The 25,097-nt window shown below is 50.9% G+C and overlaps 1 protein-coding gene across 23 annotated transcripts in view; it reads left to right on the top strand.

Moving 5' to 3' along the window:
* LOC104142271 (ankyrin repeat and fibronectin type-III domain-containing protein 1) overlaps positions 1–25,097 on the top strand; it is a 348,255-nt gene that overhangs the window by 308,041 nt on the left and 15,117 nt on the right. For 21 of the 23 annotated variants that reach the window (XM_068908667.1, XM_068908666.1, XM_068908668.1 and 18 more), the window contains 6 exons: positions 18,371–18,572; positions 18,946–19,153; positions 20,208–20,402; positions 20,720–20,833; positions 21,722–21,819; positions 23,677–23,767. In XM_068908667.1, the coding sequence (XP_068764768.1) occupies positions 18,371–18,572; positions 18,946–19,153; positions 20,208–20,402; positions 20,720–20,833; positions 21,722–21,819; positions 23,677–23,767 (908 nt within the window). Of the gene's footprint in view, positions 1–1,823; positions 1,844–17,911; positions 17,959–18,370; positions 18,573–18,945; positions 19,154–20,207; positions 20,403–20,719; positions 20,834–21,721; positions 21,820–23,676; positions 23,768–25,097 lie in introns of those variants that run through there. The other 2 variants (XM_068908688.1, XM_068908680.1) reach the window with 2 other exon arrangements.

Genomic DNA, 25,097 nt, shown 5'->3' with positions numbered 1-25,097 from the left:
TTCTTCCCTATCAACAGCTCCACTAAGGTGGAAATTTCAATATAGAAAACTTTGTCCAGCTACCCTAGTGCTTCTTGCGATTGCTCACTCCCCAAAGGCATTTCTCTCCCTTTCCAACTTTGCCTCTATTGCCTTTTTTTACGCTGCTAACAGGGAGGGTGATACAGAGATGAAGATCTACCCCAAAGAGCTATTAGGCAAAATGGAGGAAGTTTTTCCATATGGGCAGCACAAAATAGGAGACACCTCCTTATTATGTTATCAAGAGTGACTCTGGCCCACTGCCCACAGAGGATCCCATCACCTACAGTGGGATGGTGTGGCTTGCTGAGATGATGTTTTCCATGCAAATCCAGCAGGTTTCTGAGTCCCAGTTATTGCATCCTCTGAGATGCTAGAAACTGGAGGAAGAGGTGACAGATTGGTTGCTCAGTTCTTCCTGCCTTTGTGCAACTGCATGAATGAGCTTCTGGGTACTCATGAGGCTCTGATGGACAACAGGAGTGTCCTGTGTACCAGGAGAGTGCATTCAAGGGGATCAGTACAAGAGAAGTTCCCAACCCGAACTGATGCATCTGATTTCTTAGCTTTATCCATCACCAAGGAGAAAGGCCTGGGCTGGGGTCCAGTGCATAAAGTGCTGGCCTGGGACATAGGTGATCTGGCTTCTCTTGGCCTGCTGAGAGACTGAGGGCAAGATTCTTCCCCTCTTTGTGCCTTGGTTTCTCACTCTTTGAAAAGGACGCAGTGACACTGACCTCTTTTCTCAGACACTTTGGAATCTACTGATGAACATGCTGGCTGTTATATCAGGAAATTAGGTAACCAAGGTCTTCTGCTGGCACACCCATTCCTCTGGCCCAAGGGACAAGATGCAGACTGGCTCCAAGCTCTCAACTGTCAGTTCAAACTAATGTGATTTTCTAGAGTTTACTCTTAGGCTTTATGAATATGGGATCACAACCTGGAGACATTAGCATGTGTTACGGTTTCAGCATAGCACGCCGAGGTTAAGGTTTCTGCTCTCTGTGTGTGTACTGTGTCCTAAGTTGCTGAAACTTGCTCTGCCCAGGCAGCAGCTGCTAAAAAAAGAAAGTCTTTTTTTCCCTGAATGGTGTTCCCATTCATCGGCATCTTTACTGTAGAAGAGGAGGCAGTTATTCTGGTCAGAGGCAGTGGCTGGAGAGGAGGGCCAGACAACTCTTTCTGCGTCTGGGGAGATCTGGCCATGTATAATCTTAAAACAAATTCTTTCATGTTTTGGTTTTAAATGTCACTGTGCATCAGGCACTGGAATGAGAGGGTATTCACTCCTGCTATGTGATGGAGGTTTTAACCTTTCTTAAAGTCTGGCTTATATAGAAGACTCAAGTCATGAAGGAGAGATTTTTCTGGCTGTCAGGCCTGTGCTGGGGAAAACCTCATAGGGCAGAGACAGCCCTTAAGAGGCTCAGCTGGATTTCTCATGCTGGAAGGGACTGTTATCCCACTGGTCTATGTCATAAAGTGAAATTGGGTGAGGGCAAAGGCTTTGTGATAAGAAAGCAGGTCATATGAGGCCTAATGAGTCCTAGTGCTGTGTCAGGGCGCACAACAGTGTTAGTGCCCCATGCTCACCTTGCATGCAGCCAGCCCAGCTCCCTGTACCATCCTCCCCTGTGCAAGCTGTGCTGCCTGCACTGCATGCTTCAGGAGGGCAGCTTGGAGCCAAGCCCTGTGGTGCCCCCAGGCCAGAAGGGTGTTTGCAGCTAGGACAGGTGTGTCAGCTTTCTGCATGCAGTGAAATCCCCTGAAGCAGTGGGGGCCAAGTTCTGGGAAGCAAAGAGACTGCTTCTGGACACAGGTAAGCTGGTGCAACACTTGGCTAATGCTTCTGCTTGCCACGTTCTACACCGTCTTGCTTGCTGTCCAATGGGGTATCTGAAGGAACCTCAACTGTAAGCATGTTCTTGTATTTCCTTGAGTGAGGAGATGGATAACAGTGGAACGTTTGCCTGCTTTCTGTGTTGGTGAAAGGTTGATGCTGTGAAGAGATCCCATCCTTACAGTGGTTTTCTGGCCCTGCTGTGTCATGATCACAAACTCTGAAAGGCTCATTGCCAGCAAAAAAGCATTTATGTTCCTGGAATATTAAGTTTCTTTTAGGCCTTATCTTTGTCTATTTTCTTCTTTGACCTGTGGTATAGATAGGGCTGGAATGGGACATCACATTATACAGGGACCCGAGGCAGCATTCCTTCTGCACCAGTGTGCTCACCTCATCCTCCTCCTGCGCCAGAGTGGGATGAGGCAGGGAAGCTCAGATATGATGGCCCTCTGAGCGCAGGAGCTGTTGTAGCCAGACACTTAGCTGATCACGTTGTTGAGGTTTTCAGAGCCAGCTTGTTTTGCATAAACTGTTGTGGCCTCATCTCAGCAGTAGAAAAGCTGGAGATGGGTTTTGGGATGCCCCTGGCAGCTGTTGTTACTCCCTCCTGGCCTGGCCCTCATCGTCCTCCCTGCCATAGCAGCTTGGCATTCTGTGTTAAGCTGTGGTGAGCCATGAAGGAGGTATGGAGCAACTGCTCCTTACCCCAGGAGAAAAGCCAGCAGCCAGCAGAGCTGACGCTGAGCTGCACTAGGACTGCGCATAATCTGTTGATCTCCCCTGTCTCATGCAGGATGCTAGGTACCCCACTGCAACACTGGTAGTTCAGTGATTTGCTTGAAGTCGCGGAGGTGGTCTGTGACAGAAGTAGGAGTTAAAGCTCCCCCATCTTGTCCTGCTCCCATGCTTTACCTGTGATATCCTACTTGCTGGCTTCCACATCTGTGTTCATATTGCATCATTTAGTCTATCACTAGACAAATTGAGGGAAAAAGAAGAAGAGATATTCTCAGGGCTGGGGAGTTCTGAGGCCTCATTTGCACAGTAAATCAAAAGGTATGATTGCAGCCTGTCCCAGCCTGAGCGAGCCCATGTGGACCCAGGGGGCAAGATGTGGCTTCCCTGGCCAACACATGCCAGCACTCAGTAAGGACCCCAAAGGGGCTTTTCAGGTTCATGGAGGTGCCCAGCATCTTGATCCCAGGGTTATGCATGGACGTCATTCAGCATGCAGCCAGGATCAGGAGCATGGTGAGATGAGCCTTCAGAGCCCTGAGGATGTGTTCTCTGCCCCTCTTTCTGTTCAAGGGATGGCAAGGGGAGGAAGGAGAGAGAGCAGCACTCACCAGATGTTGGAGCAGGCCACCCAGCAGTGCTGAGACGTTTCCTAGCCTCCCAGTGATGGAGAAGCCCAAGTTGTTTAGGTCTGGCTCGAAACTTCCACTCAATGTTTCTGTGGAAATAGGGAATCTCCCAAGTGCTTCAAGAGATCTCTGAGGTCAGCTCTGATTCTGCCAAGGCTGAGAGACACCCTGGGAGAGAGTAGAGAAGAATAGCCCTTTCCTCCTCTCTCTGCCCAGTGGCTGGGGAAGCTTTTCTGTGCCACATCCATCCAGGGGTTAATAGGAGTCTGTGGAGCCATTCAGGCCCCTCCTGACACCCCAGAAAAGGGAATGATCCAGTTATCACTAAGGTGGATTGTTGTCCAATCCCCACCTTCCCCAGCTGTCACTGGGGAAGAAATGCTGTTTTCTCACAGCAACAGTGTTTTCTCACTGTTGAGAAATGCTCACTGTTGAGAAATGCATTATCCTTCTCCGTTGCAGCAAAATGTGTTGGTCAGGCTGGGCAGCTGGAGATGGGGGCGCTCAGCTGGAAGTGCTCTGCAAGTGCTTACCTGAGCCTGTGCGTGTTATTGCGCTGGGACAACACAGTCACCTGCTCCTCTTGCTGCTCACAGCATCTCATTAGCTGTACTGAAGCTCAGGGTGCTGGGGCTAGAGAGGGTGCTGACGGGGACATCAAAACCCAGGATGCTGGGGTTGGGGGTTGCTGATGGAGGTGTCAGCCTTGGAGCAGCATGTTACAGCCTTTCATCTCCAAGGCCACCTGCAGCTATTGGCCCCTATCACTGGTTTGCTTTTATTTACTACAGTGAAGTCATCCTCTTGTGTGCTGAGCACTACTGTGGAGGAGAAAAGGGCGAGGAGGGTACCTTTCACTCGGCACGTTTATTGTAGACAGAGCCAGTAGACTTCTATTGTTAAGGCTCTGTAACAGTTTCCAGTGTAAGTTTGTTTGCTTATACCTTTGCCAGACTTTAACTGTTTGGTCTGAATTTTTCCATGCTCAATCTCTTCCTCAGGCTGAAATTTCTCCTTTTTTTTTCAAGCTTCAGCAGAAAGTTTGGGAAAAATGGTAGCTATGCCAATTTTTTTCCCCCATCTCTTTTTTTGAGGACTTCTGGTGCTTCCATACTTTGGAAAAGAGACTTCAAATTTGGCAGAGTTGGTGCGTTCACTATGGAAGTCAACCCAGATTTGGTCAAATTGCTAGCCTCTGGAAAGGATGGTTGTGCATGCTCAGAAGAGCTCTTCAGAGGCTGTTAAAGTCTCCAGCTAATCCATCTGCAGCAAACAAGCTTTCTGGCCACTGTGCACGCTGCATGCCAGCTGCACCAAGCAGTGACTCAGATAAATCCTAGCAGTTATTTGGTACTCTTCATTAGACTCTTCCCCTTCATTTCTCCTGGAATCACTGAGGAGTTGTGCAAAGCTCGGAGCTTAGTGCTCAGGACTTTGATATGACAGAGCCAGCATTGCCCAGGTAGCCAGGCTGCCCACAGTGCTTTCCATCACAGCTAGCAATTTGTTTCCTTCAGCTGTTTGTCAAACAGCAGTACAAGCTACTGGCCAGTGTGTGCTGGTGTGTACACTGCAATGGAGATGCCTTGTCTCCAGGCATCAGGCCTGGCTGATGACTCCTCTGGCCTGTCTGTGTGGTTGCACTTAAGAGGTGGGAGGGTTTCTACCAGTTCTGCTTGGGAAAGTTGGGATGCAAAATACAAAAGGGTTGCTGGAGAGTGTAAACCTTGTAAGGGCAAGCACTTGCAGATGAGAAATTGCACGGTAAAGGTCATCCGTGAGGCTCTGAATGCTTCTGCTTGGTAATAGAGCCATTAGTTACTTAGATATGATTTCTTCTACTAAAGTTCAGCAACTAGGAAAAGCTGAGGCAAAGCCTTATGAGAGGAGAGAGCGTGTCCTCCTGTAAGACCTCAAAAAAAGGCATTTGTACCCCTTCCTCCCCCATGGGTGTGCTTTGTGGTAGTGGTCACATCCATTGCAATGCATGAACAGATGAGCGTGTCCTGACGGTTGAGAATTTGACCTGGCAGTTGCTATGGTTTTTAACATTGCTCTTTTGTATGCAATGTTAGGATAGAAGGAAGACCTTTTCTACTTGCTGTCCTGGGGACTCCACAGGATGATTCCTCTATGGGCTCCATTATCCCTGCCTGTGCTTGAACTTTGCTGCTGCTGATACCTTATCGCTGTTGATAGCTAGAGGGAGAATAAAGTAACAAAGGAGGTGGGAAGCTCCTGTCTGATGGAAGGACCAGACAAACATCGGCTGGAAGGAGACCTGGCTGATGGGGACGCGTCTCCTTGGTAATGCCATTACAGGAATGCTCAGGCTAGTGTGAGGCATTTTATGGGAAAGTGGCAAAAAAGTTGACTTCTCCTCTAGGATCACTGCATTTGGACCCTGACTCCACTGGAGATGCACAGGTGGGAAAGTTGGCTCTAACCTACTTGAGTGTTTTTGTGGTTGGACAGTTGTGAATCAATTCCTCTGGCATTGTGCTGTGTGGTGCTTGGTTGGCCTGTTATGCCCTGACCCCTGTGCGCTTTGTGCATACTGGGTGGGGGCATAAGACCAGCAAAGGGGATACAGCGTGGGATCTAGTGTCTGCTGTAAGAGGGGAAGAGCCAGATGGCATCTTTGAGATGATGGCCCAGGAAGATTTTCCTAGGCAAGGTTTGTGTGAGGAAAGTTGGAGAACCCAGTGGATGCTGGACAGGGAGCTGATTTTGGAGCAAGGCAGGAGCAAATCCTGTGCGTGAAGCTGTGATGAACTGGGAGCCAGACTGGGAAGTGCTGCCGGCAGTATTTGTTCTAGAGGCCAAGGATATCCCCAACGGAGGGTAGATGTTCTTGGTAGCAATGCCAGGGACACCAAGTGGGTAATGGCCAGCAGGCTCAGCGCTGCCGGCTGGGCTCTGTTGGTTATCTTCCAACGGGAAAGGGATTTTCTTACTCCAGTAACATTTACCAGCTGGCCGGCAGCTCTGGAGCCGGGTGTGTGTATTTTCCTGTTGTTCCATTGTGTCTTGGCAGTTGTCTCCTCCTCCCCACGGAGATCAATGTCTGTGGCCTGCCTTTTATAACCCGTTTGGGTGCAGCTCTGGAAGTCTTCAGCCGGTGGTGCCTGCTTTCATTGTACAGCTTAGGCGCGCTTGAACAGCTTGGTCCGTGTTTAGCTGGATGGCTTGAATAGGACAACAGAGTGGAGGTGGCTTTCCACCAGAAAGGACATCCCAGTGAAGCGCTGGGATAGGTCACCTTGAGGGCTGCAAAGCTCTGGATGGACACACTCTGTTGGGAATAGAGTTGGAAATAGAAACCAGTCGAGGATACGGCAGAATAAGCTCAGATTGCCTCTGCAGGTCCTTCCTGGACCAATTCTCTACAATTTCATAGTTTTAGAGGAGAGGTGGTTTACTATTAAAGCCATATCTCACTAGTATATTCTTCCTGGTGGCACAAGGTGGCGCAGGAGGTTAAAGGATTTACTTTTCTTCCCTGCAGACCTGGGTTCAAATTGATTCCCTCTCACTAGTGTAATGAGTTTGTGGGTCTCAGACCCCATAGTCCATGGCTCTTCTCCCATGTCAGGTGAACTGCACCCCCAAGGCCAGGCAGCGGGCATCCTCAGCTCCTAGGAGACCTGTTTCCAGCAGAGAGGGGAGCTAGGCTGACATTTGAATGGCAGCCGGGGCAGCCTGGGTGTGCGGCTGCTGCAGAGCCCCATGATTGCAGGCATGGAGCATGGCGAGTGTGGTATAGAGGAGCTGGTCTCAGCAGGGAGTACCCCAATGGGTCATACGAGACTATGCGGGCCAACAGGCGGGGACAGTGAGGCTGGGCAGTGAGGCAGAACCGGTGTGGCATGTTATCCTGGTCCGAGGCCTCCTACAAGGCCTGAAACGCAGAGCACCTCTCTCCCGCACCCGCTCAGAGCCTGCTGCTGCAGTGGCATGAGAAAACAAACGAGTGCTTTCTCCTGGCTCCTGTGGGGTCCTGAGTGTTTCTCTGGAGATGCGGATACCTGCCTGCAGCACTCGGAGGGCCCGGAACAGGCTGCATGCTATCCCAGCACCGTCCCCTGTGGCCCCTTTCTCTAGCCGTGACGGCTCTCAGATTAAGCCGCTGGCTCCAAGCAGGCTTGGGTTACCACAGCAACTTCTACAACAACCTGCTCCAACAGCCTCCCCCCTCTTCCTTCCAAGAACTGGGTATCAGAGCCTGAGCGAGGGGATAGGAACCAAGTTTATTTCAGTGTGGCCTTATATCCCTTCTCACTCCTGCCCACATGGTAATCAGGTCCTGACTGGATGGCTGAGTGTCCCCAAATTCATCATCTGAGTGCTTACCCCCATTCTGCTCCTGCTGGGTCCAAGCTAGAGTCTAATGACCCTGTGGAGAATTTTTCCCCTCCTTTTCTCTTCAGTGATCTTTGAGATCAGGAGTCGTATGACTCAGCTTCTTCATTTGATACTCACTATGAGAAGAGTTTGCACACATGCATCTGTGGCACAGACTGATGCTTGTTCCTGGCAGGCAAAACAGGGATAGGATTTCTTCCTGAAACAGGGGCAGTAAGTCCCCACTCCTCATCTGCTTTTAATATGCGGAAGTCTGATTTAGCCAGGATGGTGCCAGTGGGTCGGGTTTGTCTTCCACTATCGACCTGTTTTAGCATCCGGACTTCTGAGATCCTAGGACAGGAGGAAGCACTTTTGCAATGCTGAGCGGGTGCTCAGCTCTGTGTTTCAGAAATCTGTCTGTGCACCCCTCCTTACCTGCCAGGTCCTCCTGCTTGTGTGTGCCAGAAGCATCACACACATTTTAGGTGCTGGGGCTGAACTGTTATTCAGTATGGGGCATGGTCAGCAGAAGTTGACACCAACATAGATCCTGCAAAGGGCAGTTTGGCTGCTGACCTTTAGGTCCTGTTCATTTATGCTGCCTGGGCCCTGTGAGCAGGGTCTGGAAGCAATGTGGCTGTGAGCTGGCAGCGCCTCAAGTCAGACAGGGACCGCAGCTTTGGGGTCTGAGCTGCCCTGTGGCTACGATGCTGTGGTTCCCTGTCTGGGAGTGCTGGGTGAGCAAAAGGGCATAGATCTCTGTGTTGCAGGGAGCAAACATGCCCCAAGGTCTGTGAAAGGCTGCAAGCCCCTGAGTGATCAGGGCTCCATGGGCTGTGTGCTTGGCACTCCATGATGGAGGGCTGGCCCTGTCTGCCTGCTGTCCTGGTGTTGGCGCTTGATTTTCTGGTGCTGACAGAGCTGTGATCACCCTAGGTGCTGTCTGTTATCACTGTCAAGACCTGCTGCCATGGCAGAGGTGCGGTGTTTGCTTCCATACTTAAGTAACATCTCAGGAGCCAGCCTGTCTTGCAGTTCAGTCCTGCTTCCATGAGGTTCCATTTAAAACCAAATGCATTCGCCAGCCCAAATTGCGTTGCAGTTTAGGCCTGTCCAAAAAAATGAAATAAGTACCCACGGACTGTAATTCGAATTGCAGCTCAATTAGGGCTCATTCCCAATACGATCATAAAACCTCCAGTACGAAAACAAACAACCCAACCAAACCACATCCAAGCCTGACAGCATCCTCTGGAATGCCTTTAAAATAACAAGGGGGGGCAGAGAAACATGAAAGCTATGTGGCTGGCAGGGAGAGGGCCCTTAATCCCTGTAGGGAAGCCCAAAGGTGGAATGAGCTGGTGTAAGGCAACACCTTTAGGGACTGGCACTGATAAGGAAGTGAAGAATATGATGGAGAAGGGGGTCATTTATCAGCAAGAGGAAAGTTTGGTGTCTATGAAGTAAGGGGTATGACAGCCTCCCAGCAGGATTTAGGGGCAGGGATGGGGGGAGTGTGAGAAAGCGGGAGGTAAGGAGGGATGGATAGATATTTGTGGAGCATGGTGGCTGTGCTCTGAGCTGCTCCAGTCGGGGATGTGGAGCCCACTGAGAGCACAGCGGCACATGTGGGTATGGGAGGGCTGGCGGGTGTTTGGAGCAGGGCTGTGCAGAGCGAGGAGCGCGGCACGGCTTCCAGCGAGGATGGGAGTGGGGACCGCGGCGGCTGGAATGCATGTCCCTCGTAACCCTGGCTTGCACCGATTCCAGTCAGTCTGGTGCCGAGGTTCGGGTTTCACTGTGGACTTTAAACCCAGCCATATTTAGCGTGTGCTTCTCTGGCCTGTCAGGGAGGGGAAGCCACAGCACAACTAATAAAAAAAAAGCCAAACAAAAACAATGTAATTAAAGAGACTCAGCACTGTGTGTTCCCATAGCAAGAACATTTACCCAAGACTTCCTTGCTCAGATACTTAATGTCAAGCAGCAATTAAAGGCTGGCATTGTAGGGAGTGCAGCAAGGAGGATTTACCCTTACTGGGGAGGCAGGAGCGGAGGGGCTGTTTACAGCTCCAGCCCAGCAGACCAGCCTTTGCCCAGTTGCTGCATTCGTGGAGAGAGATTGGGGAGCTTTTGATGTTGGGAGGTGCCATGGAGACTAGCAGTGTTGGGAACAGGAGGACGGCAACAAGCTTTTCTTCATCGTCAGGGGCAGCAGCCAGCGAGTAGCAGTTCCTGAAGCCCTCTGGACAGGGACACCCTTAGTCTGCAACACACATACCCAGCTAGCTGAATCTTGCAAGAAATGGGGTTGCACTTAAGCAGAAACCCAGATTTTCTAGTTGCGAGCCGCCAGGCAGGCCAGGCCAGAACCTCTGCTGGGGTAAATCATCAAAATAACACTGAAGCCTGTGAAGCTGTGCTGGTTTATACAGCCAAGGGCCTGGCCTGACATGTTGACATTAATTCTCCCCTCCATCGTCTCCTTCCTGACCCAGATCTGTGGATGGAGCCAGGGAGAGTCTCTGGGATTTTATTTTTCCTCACTCTCAAGGACTGATTTATGGTGTCCAGAGTCAGGCTGCCCTGCAGAGAGAAAGCTGTTGAGGGGAGGCCTTGTCAGCCAGTACCTGCCTTTCAGAAGAGTTCCCTGATGGATGGTCTCCCGGCTACTTATATTATCAACTCTGTCCGATTTAAAAAAAAGAAAGGCCACTGCAAATAGTCCCTGATCATGATCACTGAGGAGAAATGCCTCCAGTGTGGTGGAAATGCTGCATGTAATATGCATGTAGATATAGAGAAGGAGATATATAGAAGGGGACAAGTGAGTATGTAGGCACAGCGTACATACAGGGACTACAAGGAAGACATAATAGCAGCCCTGATCGTGATGGAAGACAGGATATCACGGATGTCTAAGGAACTGGAAGTCTGATTTCAGTCATCCTTTAGTGGGGGTTGATCCACAGGCTCCTCCTGGGCTCATTTAAAAACTTCAATCAGAATGCTTAATTAGAAAAAAAAGAAAAAAAAAGAAAAAAAAAGAAAAAGCATTACTGTATTGTAACAGAATTTGTTTGAGCTTCTCCATTCCCTTCCTCCTCCAAATTTACTGCTTGGCCTGCAAAAACGGTGTGTTTTATGGGAGGCCAGGCCTCCACAAACTGTCAGCAAGTGATCTGCTTGGATAGCTCTGAACCTTTCTTAGAACCCCAAAGTTTTTGCTAACCTAAAGTCTCTGTCTCTCTCAAATTTAGAGCTTATGATTTACAAGGGACTTGGCTCATGGGGACTTGTGGTAGATAGCTGGCTGCACTGGAAGGCTCTTCCCCACTGCCCTGCCAATGGGACACGGCTGTGCCTTGGAAAGACACACTGTGATTGTTCTCAGGCTGATTCACCTTGGTGGTAGTGCTGTGCTGGCTCCAAGGCCGTGGGGCTCTGCGTGTCCCTTCCCCTGGGCTGTGTTTCCCAGCTGCCATGGCTCCTCCAGCGATCACTGCACCTGAGCGATAGCTGGTGTGAAGGATCATCTCACTACCCTCTGGCTGGCCCAAGAGTGTCCTTGCTGTAGGCTCATGTGGCAGCCACGTTGCTAATACAAGGGTTCAGCAAGGGAGGCCTGCAGCCTCCTGTTTTTAGGAATAGTCTCTACAGGGGAAGTGTGACATAGTGACTTCCACTTATTCACTCGGTGAGTCCTCTGCTTCTTCCTCTGCAGTGGTGCAGGGAGCTAAATGCCGGGGTGAGGTGCAGATTTTTGCCTGAAGTGTGGAGTTCTCCTTGATGTTTATTCAAGCATCGAGTTGCTAAGGGGTTGATCTCAAATCCAGTGCCATGAAGAGAGCAAAGGGACATGGGTTGCATGGTCTTGGGTGTCCCCTCTCTGCCACTGGCTTGGTTTCAAGCTCCTCGAGAAGAGAGCATGCCTGGCATGGAGGCTTAGGGTCCCAGTGAGACAACGTGAAGTAATAACAGCAGTGCCAAAACAGTGCCTGATGCCTGTCTGCTTGGGAGACCCTACCCAAACCGGCATGATGGGCAGCAGCTCCTGGCCTTCCTGCTACACTGAGCCAACAAATGCTTCTGTTAGCATCAGGCTAATAGTATTGGACTTCTGCAGCACAAACAAGAATGTGCTGGAAGGAGTAGACTCTATATAAGTTAGCGCTGTTATTGCTAAACAAAAGAGGCATGCTCATGTCAGCTCCATTCAAAACAAAACCCACTTGGGTTTGCCAAGAGGGAAAAAGAGAAAATCTGTAGGAAACAAACAAACAAAGCCTTGGATTTGCTTTGCTGCCTTTCCTCAGGCCCAGGTTTCATTAAGCAAGTGCGTTTTCCAGGCACACAGATGTTTCTGCTGAGCAGAAATGCTGACAGTGGCATGTGGCAGCATCAACCCCTGGAGGGTGTTTAGCAGGCCTTTGGTGCTTGGCCAACATGTGTATGGCTGGACATGACCAAACTGTGCAGGTACAAGTGGGACCAGGACTGTGAGAAGCCTGTCCAGCTCTTTCATGATTGCAGGAAGGGATTTCACATGGGTGTTCTGCAGCACAAAGTGGCGGGAGCCATTTGGAAACCCTTACCCAAGTGCAGGGCCCTGTGCTTCCCTGCCCCATTCTTTTTGCAGCTGGCTGAGGGTTTTGCAGTGGTCAGAGAAAGGTACCTGAGCTCTTCATTCATTTTGATGTCTCAGAATTAACCGTTGTGCGTTTAGATCGTCAATGGACTCTTTAACTAATGCATGTCACTCCATCTTTGCACGGCCTGGGAAGGTTTATGCTCTCTGTCACTCAGCGCATGGTTAGTTGTGTGTGCTCTGTCTCCATGCTGCATTTGGCAGTAACCCCCAAATCACAGGTTTGTGCTGGCACACAGGGCTGGAGAGATGCAGTGAGGTCCTGGTGCAGAAGCAGAACAGTGTAGCATAGCTCCAGAGGAACATCTGTGGGAACCGCTCTGGTAGGGGCAGGTCTCCTCTGAATGTTTTGATATGTGTGGAAGTAGAGGAGCAGTCCACTCTCATTCAGAGTGGAGCAAAGCACTGCCTTCCCTACCAGTGCTCAGTGGTCATGGCTGTGTCTTGCATCCCGCCACCCTCCCTTCCACCTCTTGTTCACCATCCTGATATACACTGAATAGGGCAGTGTCATGAATTGCATTTGGCAGATATTCATGGCTCAGATATTCATGGCTTATCCTCTGCTGGCCAGACAGTGTCTGTTCATGACCCCTCTAGCATCTCCATCTTAGGACTGTCCCTGGGGAAAGGAGTTTCCTTCAAACATGAGCAGAGTCTCCGTGTGCTCCCAAAACCAGCATGCATGGCTGGGCAGCATGACCCATGTTCAGCGCTGGACCCATGGCACACTGAAGGCACAGCATCAGGGCATCCCACTGGACATACCACACAGTGAACATCCTGCTGGGGAAGGGCTTGAAATACTAGCACATCAGTTCATCTAATCAAGATATTTTGCAAAACCATCATAGGTCTTTAAGAGGACTATTCAGCCCTAGTCAAAGACACCACACAACGTCTATGAAATATTTAAATATCTGTTTGAGGTCCATACACCTTTGGATAGGCTTCAGACAGTGATCATCTTTTGTATTTCTGTTCACTTACTTAGTGACTGAGAGAGCCTACCTCACTGTGCAGTATCAGTGGCAGTGTTTGAAAATATCCTAGCCAGATCCAGAAAAGCACCTTTCCCAAATGGTCCTGGCACGTGCATTTAGGCTGGAGCACAGATGTGGTCCTGGTGCCTGTTAAGGAAATCTTTCTTGTGCCAGAGTGCAAGGTAACTGATGTGCAAGCTGTTCCCATGAGTTCTGTGGCCTTACAGGGATGCTAAATGTAACATTTTGTCCTGTGTTTGAGTATGTCTTTTGGTAGACAGTAGGGTTATGATATCCCACTGTTTTGGGAAGCGCTTCCCTACTTCTGTGCTTTTTTGGATCCATACTCTCTTTCTGCAGTCTTGAGGAATTGCTTAAACTCAGGCAAAAGGAGTGGGAAATACAAGTGCATCAGCAGTTCCTCTTCATGCTGGAAGGTGCATTTCTGGTTCATGCCCACATGAGCTGAAAGCAGCTTGTTTGTGTGTTAGGAGCTAGAATAAACTCTACTGTAGAATATTTAGCAGCTGAGTGTGGCTGTAAAGGGTAATTTCCTGCAGAACGTATACACCAGCTCAGCAAAGTGAACAGGGTTCAGGTGGTGTGTTAGGTGTAAGTGTGCTTGAAAGAGAAAAGTCCTCTCACTCAGATTTCTTCTGAAATAGCCTGTACCTCAATGCTCTGGGGCAGTTTTCTGGCTGCTGTCTTGATGCAAGCTCCCACTTCCAGACGAGGTTGGCTGGACAGGGTCAGGTTTGGTTTGGTTTCCCTGGATAACTCTGTTTTCTTGACTTCCCCTATCCTTTGCCTGTTCCTTCACTGGATGACCTTATGAATTGAATTGGACTGTGGTTCAAGAGAGCATCCCTAGAAACTTGCACTAACATACCATTGACTTCCATAGCAGCAAAGTGTTCCCCATGCCACTAAGCTATAACGAGCACTCCCAAGGAACCAGCCCTTGTCATCTTCCCCACTCCAAGACTTCTCTTCCTTTCAAAGAGTTAACACCTTTCATCATCTGTCTTTTGGACTCCCTTTTTCTTGTGCACAAAGCCTCATGGCTTTATTCTCTGCTGCATAAAGCTGTAGACAGCCGGGAACAGTTTCTCTAAGTGACAAGCCACCCACACTGCTCCTGGGGACAGGAGGCATGGTGCTGAGCTCACATCTGCCTCTCCAGGCTGGAATCTGCCCTCTTGCTGCCAGTGTGAGCAGGCACCATGATGAGTGCATTCTTTCCAAGGCCAGTGTCTGAACAGGGTGGATGGGAGGCTAGGGGAGGATGGGGAGAGCTTAGTGAGGTCTTAGCAAGCTCAGTCTTGGCTTTTGACTTGAAGACCATCACCACCCCTGGCAGTGGGTCATGCATATCAGCCTTTCCACAGCCCAGGCTCCAACTGGTAGTAGATGGCTTGAGGTGTCTATTGTGTGCTCACAGGTCCCAGGCAGCCAGATCTGCTGACCTATGGGTAGGACAGTCATTGCCAGTCCAGCCAGGTACCTGCAGCTCCTGTACCTGAGATGGGACTGCTTGGTAGCGGGTAAAATGAAGCCTGTGATCCCTCTGTCAGTTTGCAATTCTGGTGCGGCAGACCCAGGGATGGCCTGTGCTCTCTGCAGAAGGAGCCTGCTCTGGGCAATGTCCATGGCTGCACATGGAAAGCCAACCTTGCTGGGCTTGGCTTGGGCCAAGCAGGGTTCGTTCCAGTAAACTCCAGGGTCCGGGCTTTGCTTCTCAGCTAACAGGACAGAACAGCCCTGTCAGACATGGACTGGTTCTCTGCTGGAGTCTCAAAGAGGTCTTTTCCATGGGTTGGGTGACGGAGTTTGTTAGTAACTGATTGCATGTGGATTTATGGCAGTGCAGGGCCTGTTGTCCATACCATCCTCCTCACAGTCACAAATGCATCCTGTGGCCAGAAGGCTGAAACGCTGGCACGGGAAGATACCCTTCCCCATGCAGTAGCGTTTGCAGTAGTCTGTAGGCAACCAATTAGCAACAAGAGCTCATGGGGTTTGAGATAAATTTAGTTCAGCTTCACTGAAACCACAAGGGCAGACGAGCTAATTGCAGTGTCCCTGCCTCCTCTGACCGCCTCCCACCACCTCCCTGGCAGGATCAGGCTTTGCCATCAGGGTGAGCTCATGTTGACTGGTTGTACCTTTAGGACATGACATCTGTGGGTGTTGTTTTCAGCTATCAGTTGCTCCACCGCACAGTCTAGCTCTAGATAAATCAAGATCACTTCACTGAGTCCAAATGACTCATAACCACAGGGCAGGAAACTCTTTTATCTTTGGGGCAGCCAGTTTAATATAGATCGATGTTCACTCCTGAGCTCTGAATAATTTCCATGTCTTTACTTCTCATTAAAGGTAAATCAGATGAGGGAAAATAGAGAGAAATTTATCTTTGTCTTCTATTTCTACTATCTCTGAATAGCTTCTTCCAAACTCTGGAGTTCGCCTATACTGGATCATTTGCCATATATATTATTTGGCATAAAAAAGGCAACCGTGCTTTTGCTCCAAAGCACACTCTTTTTTTTGAACATTGATTCTTCAGGCATGCATGCGGCAGTGTTCTTTTACACCAGCATCTATCCTAGCTTCCAGAGAGGTAGCTTCAGGGTCTTCCTTCCTTTTCCTGAAGTAGGAGAACATTGTTGCCTCCCTGGGTCAATGGGAACTACAAAAGAATTAGGTACTTTGCCATCTCACAGACAAGCCTGTTTAAAGAGCAGTCTTCACCTCTAAACAGTAGCTGGGGGCGAAGAGAGGAAGAATTATGTGGCAGGGAGCTTTTAAACGTGAGAGAAAGGGCAAGGTTTTGCTTCAGAGTCTTTCAGGTCAACTATTTCTCTTACCTAAGTACATCAGGTAACACTTTGTTTCTTTGGGCTTAGTCCATGGGTCAGGACCTGCCTTCCTGGTTGACTCTGACTTCCTGGTTGTGAGAGTGCCATTCCTGTACAGGCGTGGGTGGATTTTCTCTCTTAATTTCTGTCCATCAGTGACAACAGAGCTGTGTGAAGCTTCTCCAGTCCTTTGATTTGTGGGGTCTTGTATTTGCCATGTGTCGAGCCACAGCATCTTATCACAGCACTAGAAGTATTCATTTGGTCTCCCATTCCAGTATTGGCCATGCCAGTACCTCCTTTATGTCCATGATGAAGTGAGTACAGTCTAGCATGGCTATAAGATGAGGGCTCTGCATCCAGAGCCAGGTGTATCCCATTTACCCTAGAGCTGGTTCTCCACCCGATTCCCATGTTACACAGTCTCTACCCACATGGTGATGCCACTCATGCCAGATTCCTCCATGTGGAGAGCTGCTTCCCTTCCTCCTTGGTTAGAAACAGTAGGTCCCTGCTGCATGAATGTCACTAATCTTGGTGTGGAGACATGGTCGGGGGCTGTGGGAACATGGAGATCTGACTTGCCGTCTGAAGCTCACGTGGTTTGTGTTCTCAGTCTATCTGTTGGGTCTGTTTCCAAAAACCGGGCAACATAAAGCCCTACATTTGGAGAGCACTTCATCCCTGGAAAAATCCAGAGCAGCAACTCAACACTGCAGCTCAGGCCTCTCACTCTATAGGCTGAACCCAGTAAGACAATAATATCTTGCTTTCTGATGATGGCTTTATAAACATCATCATCACAGTTACAGCTTCAAAGTAGCATTTTGGCGTGACCTTCTTGACAACTGTCATGCTTTTTGTCATGCTCAACCCTTGCTTGATATTTAACCAATAAAGAGGCATAGGGAAGACCTTGCCCGTAGATATCTGACCTTATACACAAGGGTATGAGGCAAAAATGAGAGAAACTGTGTTAAGCTTAGTTAGACTAAATGCTCATTAGACCTGATGCTCCTTTACTGGGAATTGTGCCACTGGCTACAGCGATAAGGGGATCAGATGTTTGATGCCAGTAAAAATACCTGGTCCTATAACAGATGGCTCATGGGCAAAAGCCTCGGGTAGCAGTGAGACAAAAGTTTCACTGAAAACAGGAGTCTTTTGCTGGGCAGAATTCTGGTGTGAACACAAGGTCAAGTTCAGAGAGAGAGAGACAGCTCCCCATGTGCAAAGCTGAGAAAGGATGTCCAATTTCTTAGCCATTTATACATATTTGTCATGGCTATTTAAAGAAGAAAATCAAAATCAGAGTGGAGAGAATATATTTTAGCTTAATTAATGTGGAGTGAAGTTTAGAAGCTGAGGAGCAACTGTAAAGCCCTGATCTTCCAGTGTGCAGGAGGTTGGGAGTTAAATAGTGGCTAACCCCCTTAAGGGTCTGGCATTTTTCTTCGTGCCGTTAGAAGTTGGCTTTTGTCCATTCCTCGCTCTCATTTTGCTTTCAGACGATGTCACTTGCTTGAGTAAAGACCCTAGAGGAGATCATGTGCAAAAGAGAGCTCAGGGATGGTGATAAACATTAGGAGACAGGTTCCCATTAGAAAGATAAATACAGAGAGCTCAAACGAGGCCATCCTAAGCTAATTGCAGTGGGCAGTGCTCACCTGGAGTGTGTTCAGGAGGGTGACAGAGGTCTTTTGCCACTGCAGAGAAGCATGCAGACCGTGGCTGCCAAGTGCGCCTGCGCAGCCCCAGGCAACAAGATGCAGCTCTTCTCTGGATGACCTGGACATTAAGAGACTGGGAGTAAAGAAGCTCCTTCCCAGTTTGATGGATGGGAACCAGTCACACCGATGAGCTCCCTGAGGTTGCTTGGCATGTCTAAGTGAGTCACTGAGCATGGCTGCCCAAGCTCCAAGAGCAGTGCAGGGCCAGGACAGGCCTTGATCCTAGCCTAGAAGGAAATCTCCCACCTGCAGGGCTTGTGCAAGCACAGAGGGACCCCCGTGGGGCCCAAGAGACAGTAATGAGAAGAGTGGAAGAAGTGGCCTTTTGTGATAAGACACATGTATTAGAATATTGCTGGCAACATCTGCCACCTTCCACCCTCCACGTGTTTGATGGTTCCCTGAAGCGGAAAGTGGTCATATCTGGTTGTCCTGGGTTGTGCTCTGGTGTCTTAATGCAGCCCTCCCGCCACAGATTGCTTGCCTCTGGCTTTCTGGTACATCCTTGCAGCTGCTCTGGCTGGGCACATAGGCACCTTTTTTATCCCCCATCTCTTCTCCATTTCCTAGGTCATCCTCCCCTAAAATGACACAGCAGATGCGGGACCTCCAGCTGGCACAGGCCAGGAAGCCACCGGGTCCTTCCTCACCGAACGCTGCCAAAAGGCTCTACCGAAACCTGTCGGGGAAGTTCCGCGTCAACTACACGTCTTTCGATGAGGGCAGCCTGGCGGGCAGGAGCGAGAAGGAGAAGCTCCGCAAGTCCTACCTGGTCAGTGCCCCGTGAGTGGCTGTGTACCAGCCCTGACAGTGGCCACGCCATGGACAGTGGCCACGCCATGGCCCTGTCCACTGTCACATGGATGGGGAAGTTGAATGCAGGTGTGGGAGACAGCTGTTGCTGTTGTGACATTGGGGTGGAAGACCAAGATTGCATGAAATGAAGCCCCTCTGCAACAGGTTTAACTGGAGCCAGCTGAGGTGTTTGCTCAGCCGGCTGTGTCTATAAAGAACTGATGCCTTTGGGACAGGGGCAGCCATCCTATTTGCTGTCGCTGGGTTGCTGGTGAAGGCCTGAGGTGTTGGGTGGGATGAAAGAGCATTCCCCCACACTGAGCCATCCTGCATTTCTTGCTCTCTCCCAGTTCCAGAGCAATGCTGCTCTCTTTGAGGCTGTGGAGCTGCAGGATCTGGACAGGGTCCAGGAGCTGCTGAAGCAGTATAGCCCTGAGGAGCTGGATCTCAACACCCCGAACAGTGAGGGGCTGCTGCCCCTGGACATTGCTATCATGACCAACAACGCTCCCATAGCCAAGGCCCTGCTCCAGGCAGGAGCGAAGGAGAGTCCACACTGTAAGTTGGAATAGGGTGAGCTTCCCTATCTGCATCTCCTGGGTCTCTAGCTCAGCAGAACTGGGGACACTGGATAATGGAGTGTGGGTGAGGAGGCTATCACCAGGGTGGGAGAGGCTGCAGCTCTGGGAAGCAACCAAGAAGACAGGCTCTGAGCTACTGAGTGCATGGTTGACATCTCTACTCTGTGTGCCAGTGGAGGTGCCAATCACAGCAACCAGACAGCTCTGGCCATGTCCATGCTGCACGAGTCAAACTCACTGGTCAGCCATCAGGAAAGGGGAGCTAATCTGGGTGTGGGACCCACATGTTATGGACAGTAGAAATCTCCCTGGAACCTAAGCATATATTGTGGTAAGGATATCCCAGGACCGGGGCAGGGTTGGGCCTTTCTTGTGCTGACCCCAGTTGCCTATAGTTTGTGTAGGCTGTCGCTGGGGGTAAGCCCCATTCTCATCCTGGTGGAGGTAAAGAGTTGGGCAAGTGATGGACCCACGCACATGCCTGTGGGCTGACAGCAATCCCAAGGCAGCAGGTAGTGGCTGGGTCTTGGACCCTGCGTCTACCGTGGAGGTAGAGGCAGTACAGATGGTGGCAAGGGTTTAGAGCAACTAGGCAGGTTTCGTCTGCTTCCCTGAAGCCCAGACTAGACAAAATGTGTGTCCGAGGTCCAGCAGGCTGGAAGTGGGCTGTGCTGCAGCCGCAACAGCTCTGACTTCATGGGCGGCTGCTCACACAGCAGTCCCTACTTCTCATGCTGGACATGCCAGGCAGCAGCCAGGAAAGGTGCTGGCTCCATGTTTAAAAGCAGGAACCAAATAACGAATAGTGGTATAGTAGGAAGAGGAGCCCGGCCCTTCTGCACCCTCCTGTGCCCTGCTCTCCCTGTCACACACTAGCAGGAGGAGGACATGAGGTGGTTGACTGTTCCCCAGGAGAAGTACACCATGGGGATTTGGGGTGCCAGTGGGGTACCCACTCATGGCCTAATCGTCTTCTCTTCCCTTTTGATCCTTGCTCGGGACACACCATCCCTGCCTGCATGCCTCCCCAGTTGTAAGTTTGGAGAGCCGCTCCCTGCACCTCTCCACACTGGTACGGGAAGCAGAGCAGCGCGTCAATGAGCTGACGGCACAAGTGGTGAATGAGGCTCCCAGCACTGACTGCTCTGAGAAAGAGAAGCAGCTGAAGGCCTGGGAGTGGCGATACCGGCTTTATAAGCGCATGAAGGCTGGGTTTGAGCATGCACGTGAGTGCCGGCACAAGGGATAGAGGGGATGGAGGGGCAGCTCCTGCATGAGGGGGAAAAGAGGGGAGCAATGTGTGGGTCTGGAGCTGTGGCAAAGGGGCTGCAGCAGCACCTATTGTAAGAGCACCCAGCAATCTGCAGCTGGGGGCTTGTCTGGCAGTCACTGGCAGGGCCTGCTGTAAGGCTGTCTGCCGGGTGTGAGTGCTCTGGGAATGTGTCCATTGTCTGGGGTGGGAAGGCCCAGGAGGGCCACAAGGCACTGAGGGGCCTGGAGGGACCGTCATTGCTGTAGCAGTCCTTGCATTCTCTGTCCCCAGGAGTGCCAGACCCCCCCACCAATGTCCACCTCTCTGTGGCTAGCAGCTCCTCAGTGCAGGTGACCTTCTGGGAGCCTCTGAGTGTCAACTCAGCTGTCGTCACCAAGTACAAAGGTCAGGATCTTCGGGGACCCATGCCACTGCCGCGTACACAGAGGAGGGAAACACCCCTGGTGTACGAGGGGGATGTGGATGGGGTGCTGTCCCTGTGCACGAGGGGCCATGACCCAAAACTGATGTGCTGGGAGGACATACCATAATGCTGCTGAGCCCTTGGAGAGCTGTATTTGCGCTCAAGCATGGGAGGGACCAGGGCTGCACGCTCCAGAGATGGCGTGGTTGCCATCCAAACTGTTGAATCTGGTCTGAATCACCGTTCTGGACCAAGCCAAGGTTCAGGATGCCTCTTGTTTGCCACTCTCTCTCCCTGCATGCTGAAGAGCTTTACAGCCCTGCCACTTCCCATGCTGGTCTCTGGATCCTGGCCGAAAATGGCCCACTTGTTGTTAACATCTGTTTCTGCTCTCTCCAACCTTTTTAAACCCATGACTTCTGGGGTAATTCCCCTCTATCAAGCACCACTAATTCCTGAACCACTATCGGTTTATTTGAGTTGTGTCCTTCTCACCTTTGTCTGACCCATCTGTCTCTCCCTTTTCACCTCTGGGCTTGTTCTCTGCCCATGAAGTCACTGACCCTGTCCGACATGGCTCGGGGAGGTGGATCACAGTTCAGGGGTTGCCAGACAGTTCTCGGTGCTGTCACCTTCCTCGTGGATCCTACCCTGTCCTTGCTGCCTTTGCTCAGCTGTGTCCAGCTCGTGCAGATGACCTGGCTGTAGCCTGCAGTCAGATTTGCAGGCAGTCCCTTTGCTGGGCCCCAAGACACTCCAGCCACCCCCGGCAGCCTCCCCTGCTCTGGCCTCCATGCTGAGCTGCCTGGGGACGCATGGCTGAGGCTGCCTGGGGATGCATGGCAGCATGGGGCTCTCTTTCATTTCAGTCGAGTGGAGCTGCTCCCCCACCTTCTCACCACCACTGGGGGAGGCTGTGATAGACAAGCTGAAAAACCTGCACTTCACCATCCAGGGACTCGTGTCGGTGAGTTGTCGGAGTGCCCTGGCTGCTTGCAGGGTTCTGGGCTGTGGGTGGAGAGGAAATGGGAGAGCCCACAGCCAGGCAAAAGCTGTTGGCTGTGGTGCAGCCCGTGCAGCTGCTGGTTGGCATAGGTGGCCTGCCTTTCGCGAGACTGAATTCTGGGAGGCAATGGTTCATCTCTTCAAACAGGAGAAATAGGATTATTGCCTTGTGCATGGCACTTTCTGCACAGCCTATGAACAGCTAAGAGCCTGGGGCGAGGAGAGGTGTCTGTCTTTCCCCACATGGCCGTGGCTGCCTTTGTGAGGCGCAGTGTTGGCAATAGGTAAAAGGGAAAACAGGTCCATTCCCGAAGCATCTGATTTATCCTCTGTCCCCTGCCCTGCTCCTATCTCCACCCATGCTCCTCCTGACCAATAAATCAGCAACTTGTTCCTCTACCACCTGCAAAGATCGAACCATCTCACCAGCTCCATGGCTAGCTGGAGAGGAGAATCAGCCCATTTTCATCTCTGATAGCTGAACAAGGTTACAGGTTGGTTTGGGCCAGGGCTCCCCACCGTTTTATCTCTCTGAGAACTGCAGAGCCCAGGCTTTCTGTCAGCTGTCCCCTTCCCAGCAGGCTGCAGTCCTGCCCCATGCAGTCACACACTGGAGCAGAGCCTTGGAGCAGGTCCCTGCCACCAGCACATTTTGTTGGGGGGGGGGGGGGCAGATGAGGTGGGCATGGGGACTCTCACCCTGTAAAGAAATTGCAGCAGGATGAGGAATTGGATAGGGAGAACTGCAGGCTGAAGCAGTGTAACAGAGTTTGGACAAACCTGGATCATCATATGGTGCTGCATGGGCTGCTCCCCAGGTGTGGTACCTTCTGTGAGCACCAACGGCAAGTGTTAAAGCCCTGTGGAAGGTTAGTACCATCACAAAGTCTCTTGTAGTCAAGCCTGGATGATTAGCCCTGCTGTACACTGTGACTGGGTTTAGCAAAAGCTGTGTCTTGGAATGGGAGATGTGGTGCGGTCTGAAGTGGGGACCTGAGAGAGGCTGGCTGTGGAGGCAAGCCATAGGGGTGAAGGTGGGAGAGAGAGAGGATGGGTAATTGATAGCATTTACATGGGGGGGTGCAGCACTGAAGATCCAGGGCGGAACAGGAGGGATGGCAAGGTCACGGAGGGGAGGAAGACTTAGATGTGATTAGAAGGGCTTAGAGAAGTCGAAAGTGTCACAGCCCAGGAAAGAGCAACAGAGCTGCTGTCAGGCAGGAGAGCAGCTCTGGTACACTACACAATGGGGCTCTACCAGAGGGCCTGAGCAGTGCTGCTGCAAGAAGCTTGCACAAGGCTCATCAGTCAAAGCTACTTCGTGGGCTCCTGTCTGCATTCATGAGTGCCTTGAGGCCTTGGAACATCTGGCAGCTTGACTGAGCCTTAATCAGAGGCCTTTAATCACCGTCTTGCTGCCACAAGCTCTTGAAAGCATTGGGGCTGACCCTCCATCCTCAGGATCCTTGTGCGCCCTAACTGGTGCCTATGCCACTGTGCTGCAGAAGCCCATGGATTTGGGGCTGAAGCATCTTCTGGCACTTGGGCATTCACAGAGTATCTCATCCTTCCTCCTCACCCTCCCCCAGAACACCTGCCTGGACCTTGTGGATTCTTGAGGGTTTGATAACAAGAGCTTTCTGCTGGTGCAGGGAGAGAAGGGGAGGTCAATGCAATGTGTGGGGTATTAGTTCACATTTTAATACTCCTCGTGATGCACTGGGGGAGGTAAAGGAAGGGAGAAATGCCCTCCACCTCCTTGCACACATAAGTTGTGGAGAGGTGCCCGTGGTACTGAGTGCTACTTCCCTCCTTTCAGGGCACAGCTTACTACGTCCAGGTGTCTGCCTACAACATGAAGGGCTGGGGCCCCCCGCAAACCTCAGTACCCCCTTTTGCCATTCCCTCAAGTAAGTACAACTGGGAGTGCATGTGGGAGCCTGTACTTCGGTGCCTGGGATGGAGGGGGGGGGGGTAGGGGTGCCAAGGCTCCCTGCTCTGGTAAACTGAGGCCCCTTCAGCTTTTAGGACAGTATAAAATGGCCTCTAGGCCAGAGGCGCAGATTCTGAAATTCTGAGCATAATGGATGTTCAACTGGGGCCTTAGATCTAGGGAGGCAGGCTGTGTTTGTAGGCAGAGCTGCAGTACCTTGTAAATAAAGACTTCCCTTTTTCAGGTGATGCTGCCTTCAGCTGTTAGGAACGTTGCCAAATATAAATGAACTTTTCAGCTTGCAATTTTGCTGGCTGCCTAGTGAAAGCTGAATGATTTTGGGCTGCATGAATCAGCCATTCCTAGGGAGGAAGCTAGGAGAGAGGTTATTTTACTTTTTCAATTAAAAGGAAAAAAGTACAGCAACTTTCTTTGTGGGAAGGGAAAACACCACTCTGCTTTTTAGTAGAGGTTTGTAATTTAGAAAGGAGCTGCTTTTAGGAGCAGGAATTTGCTTATGGGGTCAATGAAATCTACCCCAAAGTGGCCAAGCTTTGGCAAAATCACTTTGCATATGTTGAGAGGAGACATGCCAGGATGCACAGCCACAGCTGCTGGAGATGTCTCCTCGTGACCACAGTGCTCAGACCTCTCCCAGCCCTGTGTGCCAGCAGGCCCAGGAGCCCTCCTGCAGCACTGCATCGTGACGTTGCCCCCACAAGCCCTGTAGTCCAGGGCTCGCAGACCTGCATTTTCCCCAGCGCTCAGCTGGGATGGGGTTGCCTGCTGGACCGGAGACCAGGTCTCTCTGGGCTGTTAGCGGTCGCTGTCTTGGTTGGCACCAAGACACATGGTGAAAAAAAAGCACCCAATTCCAATTCAAACAAGACAGCCCCAGAGCATTCAAGAAGACAGGCCAAGAGAAATAAATTGGAAAGAGCAGCCTGAAAGGGTGAAGCATAGGCCTGTTGTCTCTGCTGCCTTAATTCAGTCCCCCTGTGTGTCTGTGTTACAGCAGAGTTACTGCTAATACCATTTATTGCAACTGAATCAGAGTTGGGAAATGAAGGGTAATGCGGGCTGTTGGGTTCCTGCCTCATTTTGTGGCAGGAGTAAGAAGGCGCACTATGAGCAAGGCACAAGGGACTGTGCAAAGAGAAAGGGTTGTTTCTGCAAACGGCTGAAGACCTTGAATCGGTGCTGGTCTCTGCCTCTCACTTCCACCTCCCTGGACACCTCACTTACTTAAACATCTCCCAGCAGGACACAAACCATATTTCCCGCCAACCTGGGAGGCTGCAGGGCAG

Source organism: Struthio camelus, chromosome 15, assembly GCF_040807025.1.
Source record: "Struthio camelus isolate bStrCam1 chromosome 15, bStrCam1.hap1, whole genome shotgun sequence".
NCBI lineage: Eukaryota > Metazoa > Chordata > Aves > Struthioniformes > Struthionidae > Struthio > Struthio camelus.
The sequence above is the reverse complement of the archived record's forward strand: the minus strand, read 5'-3'. Positions and strand labels throughout refer to the sequence as shown.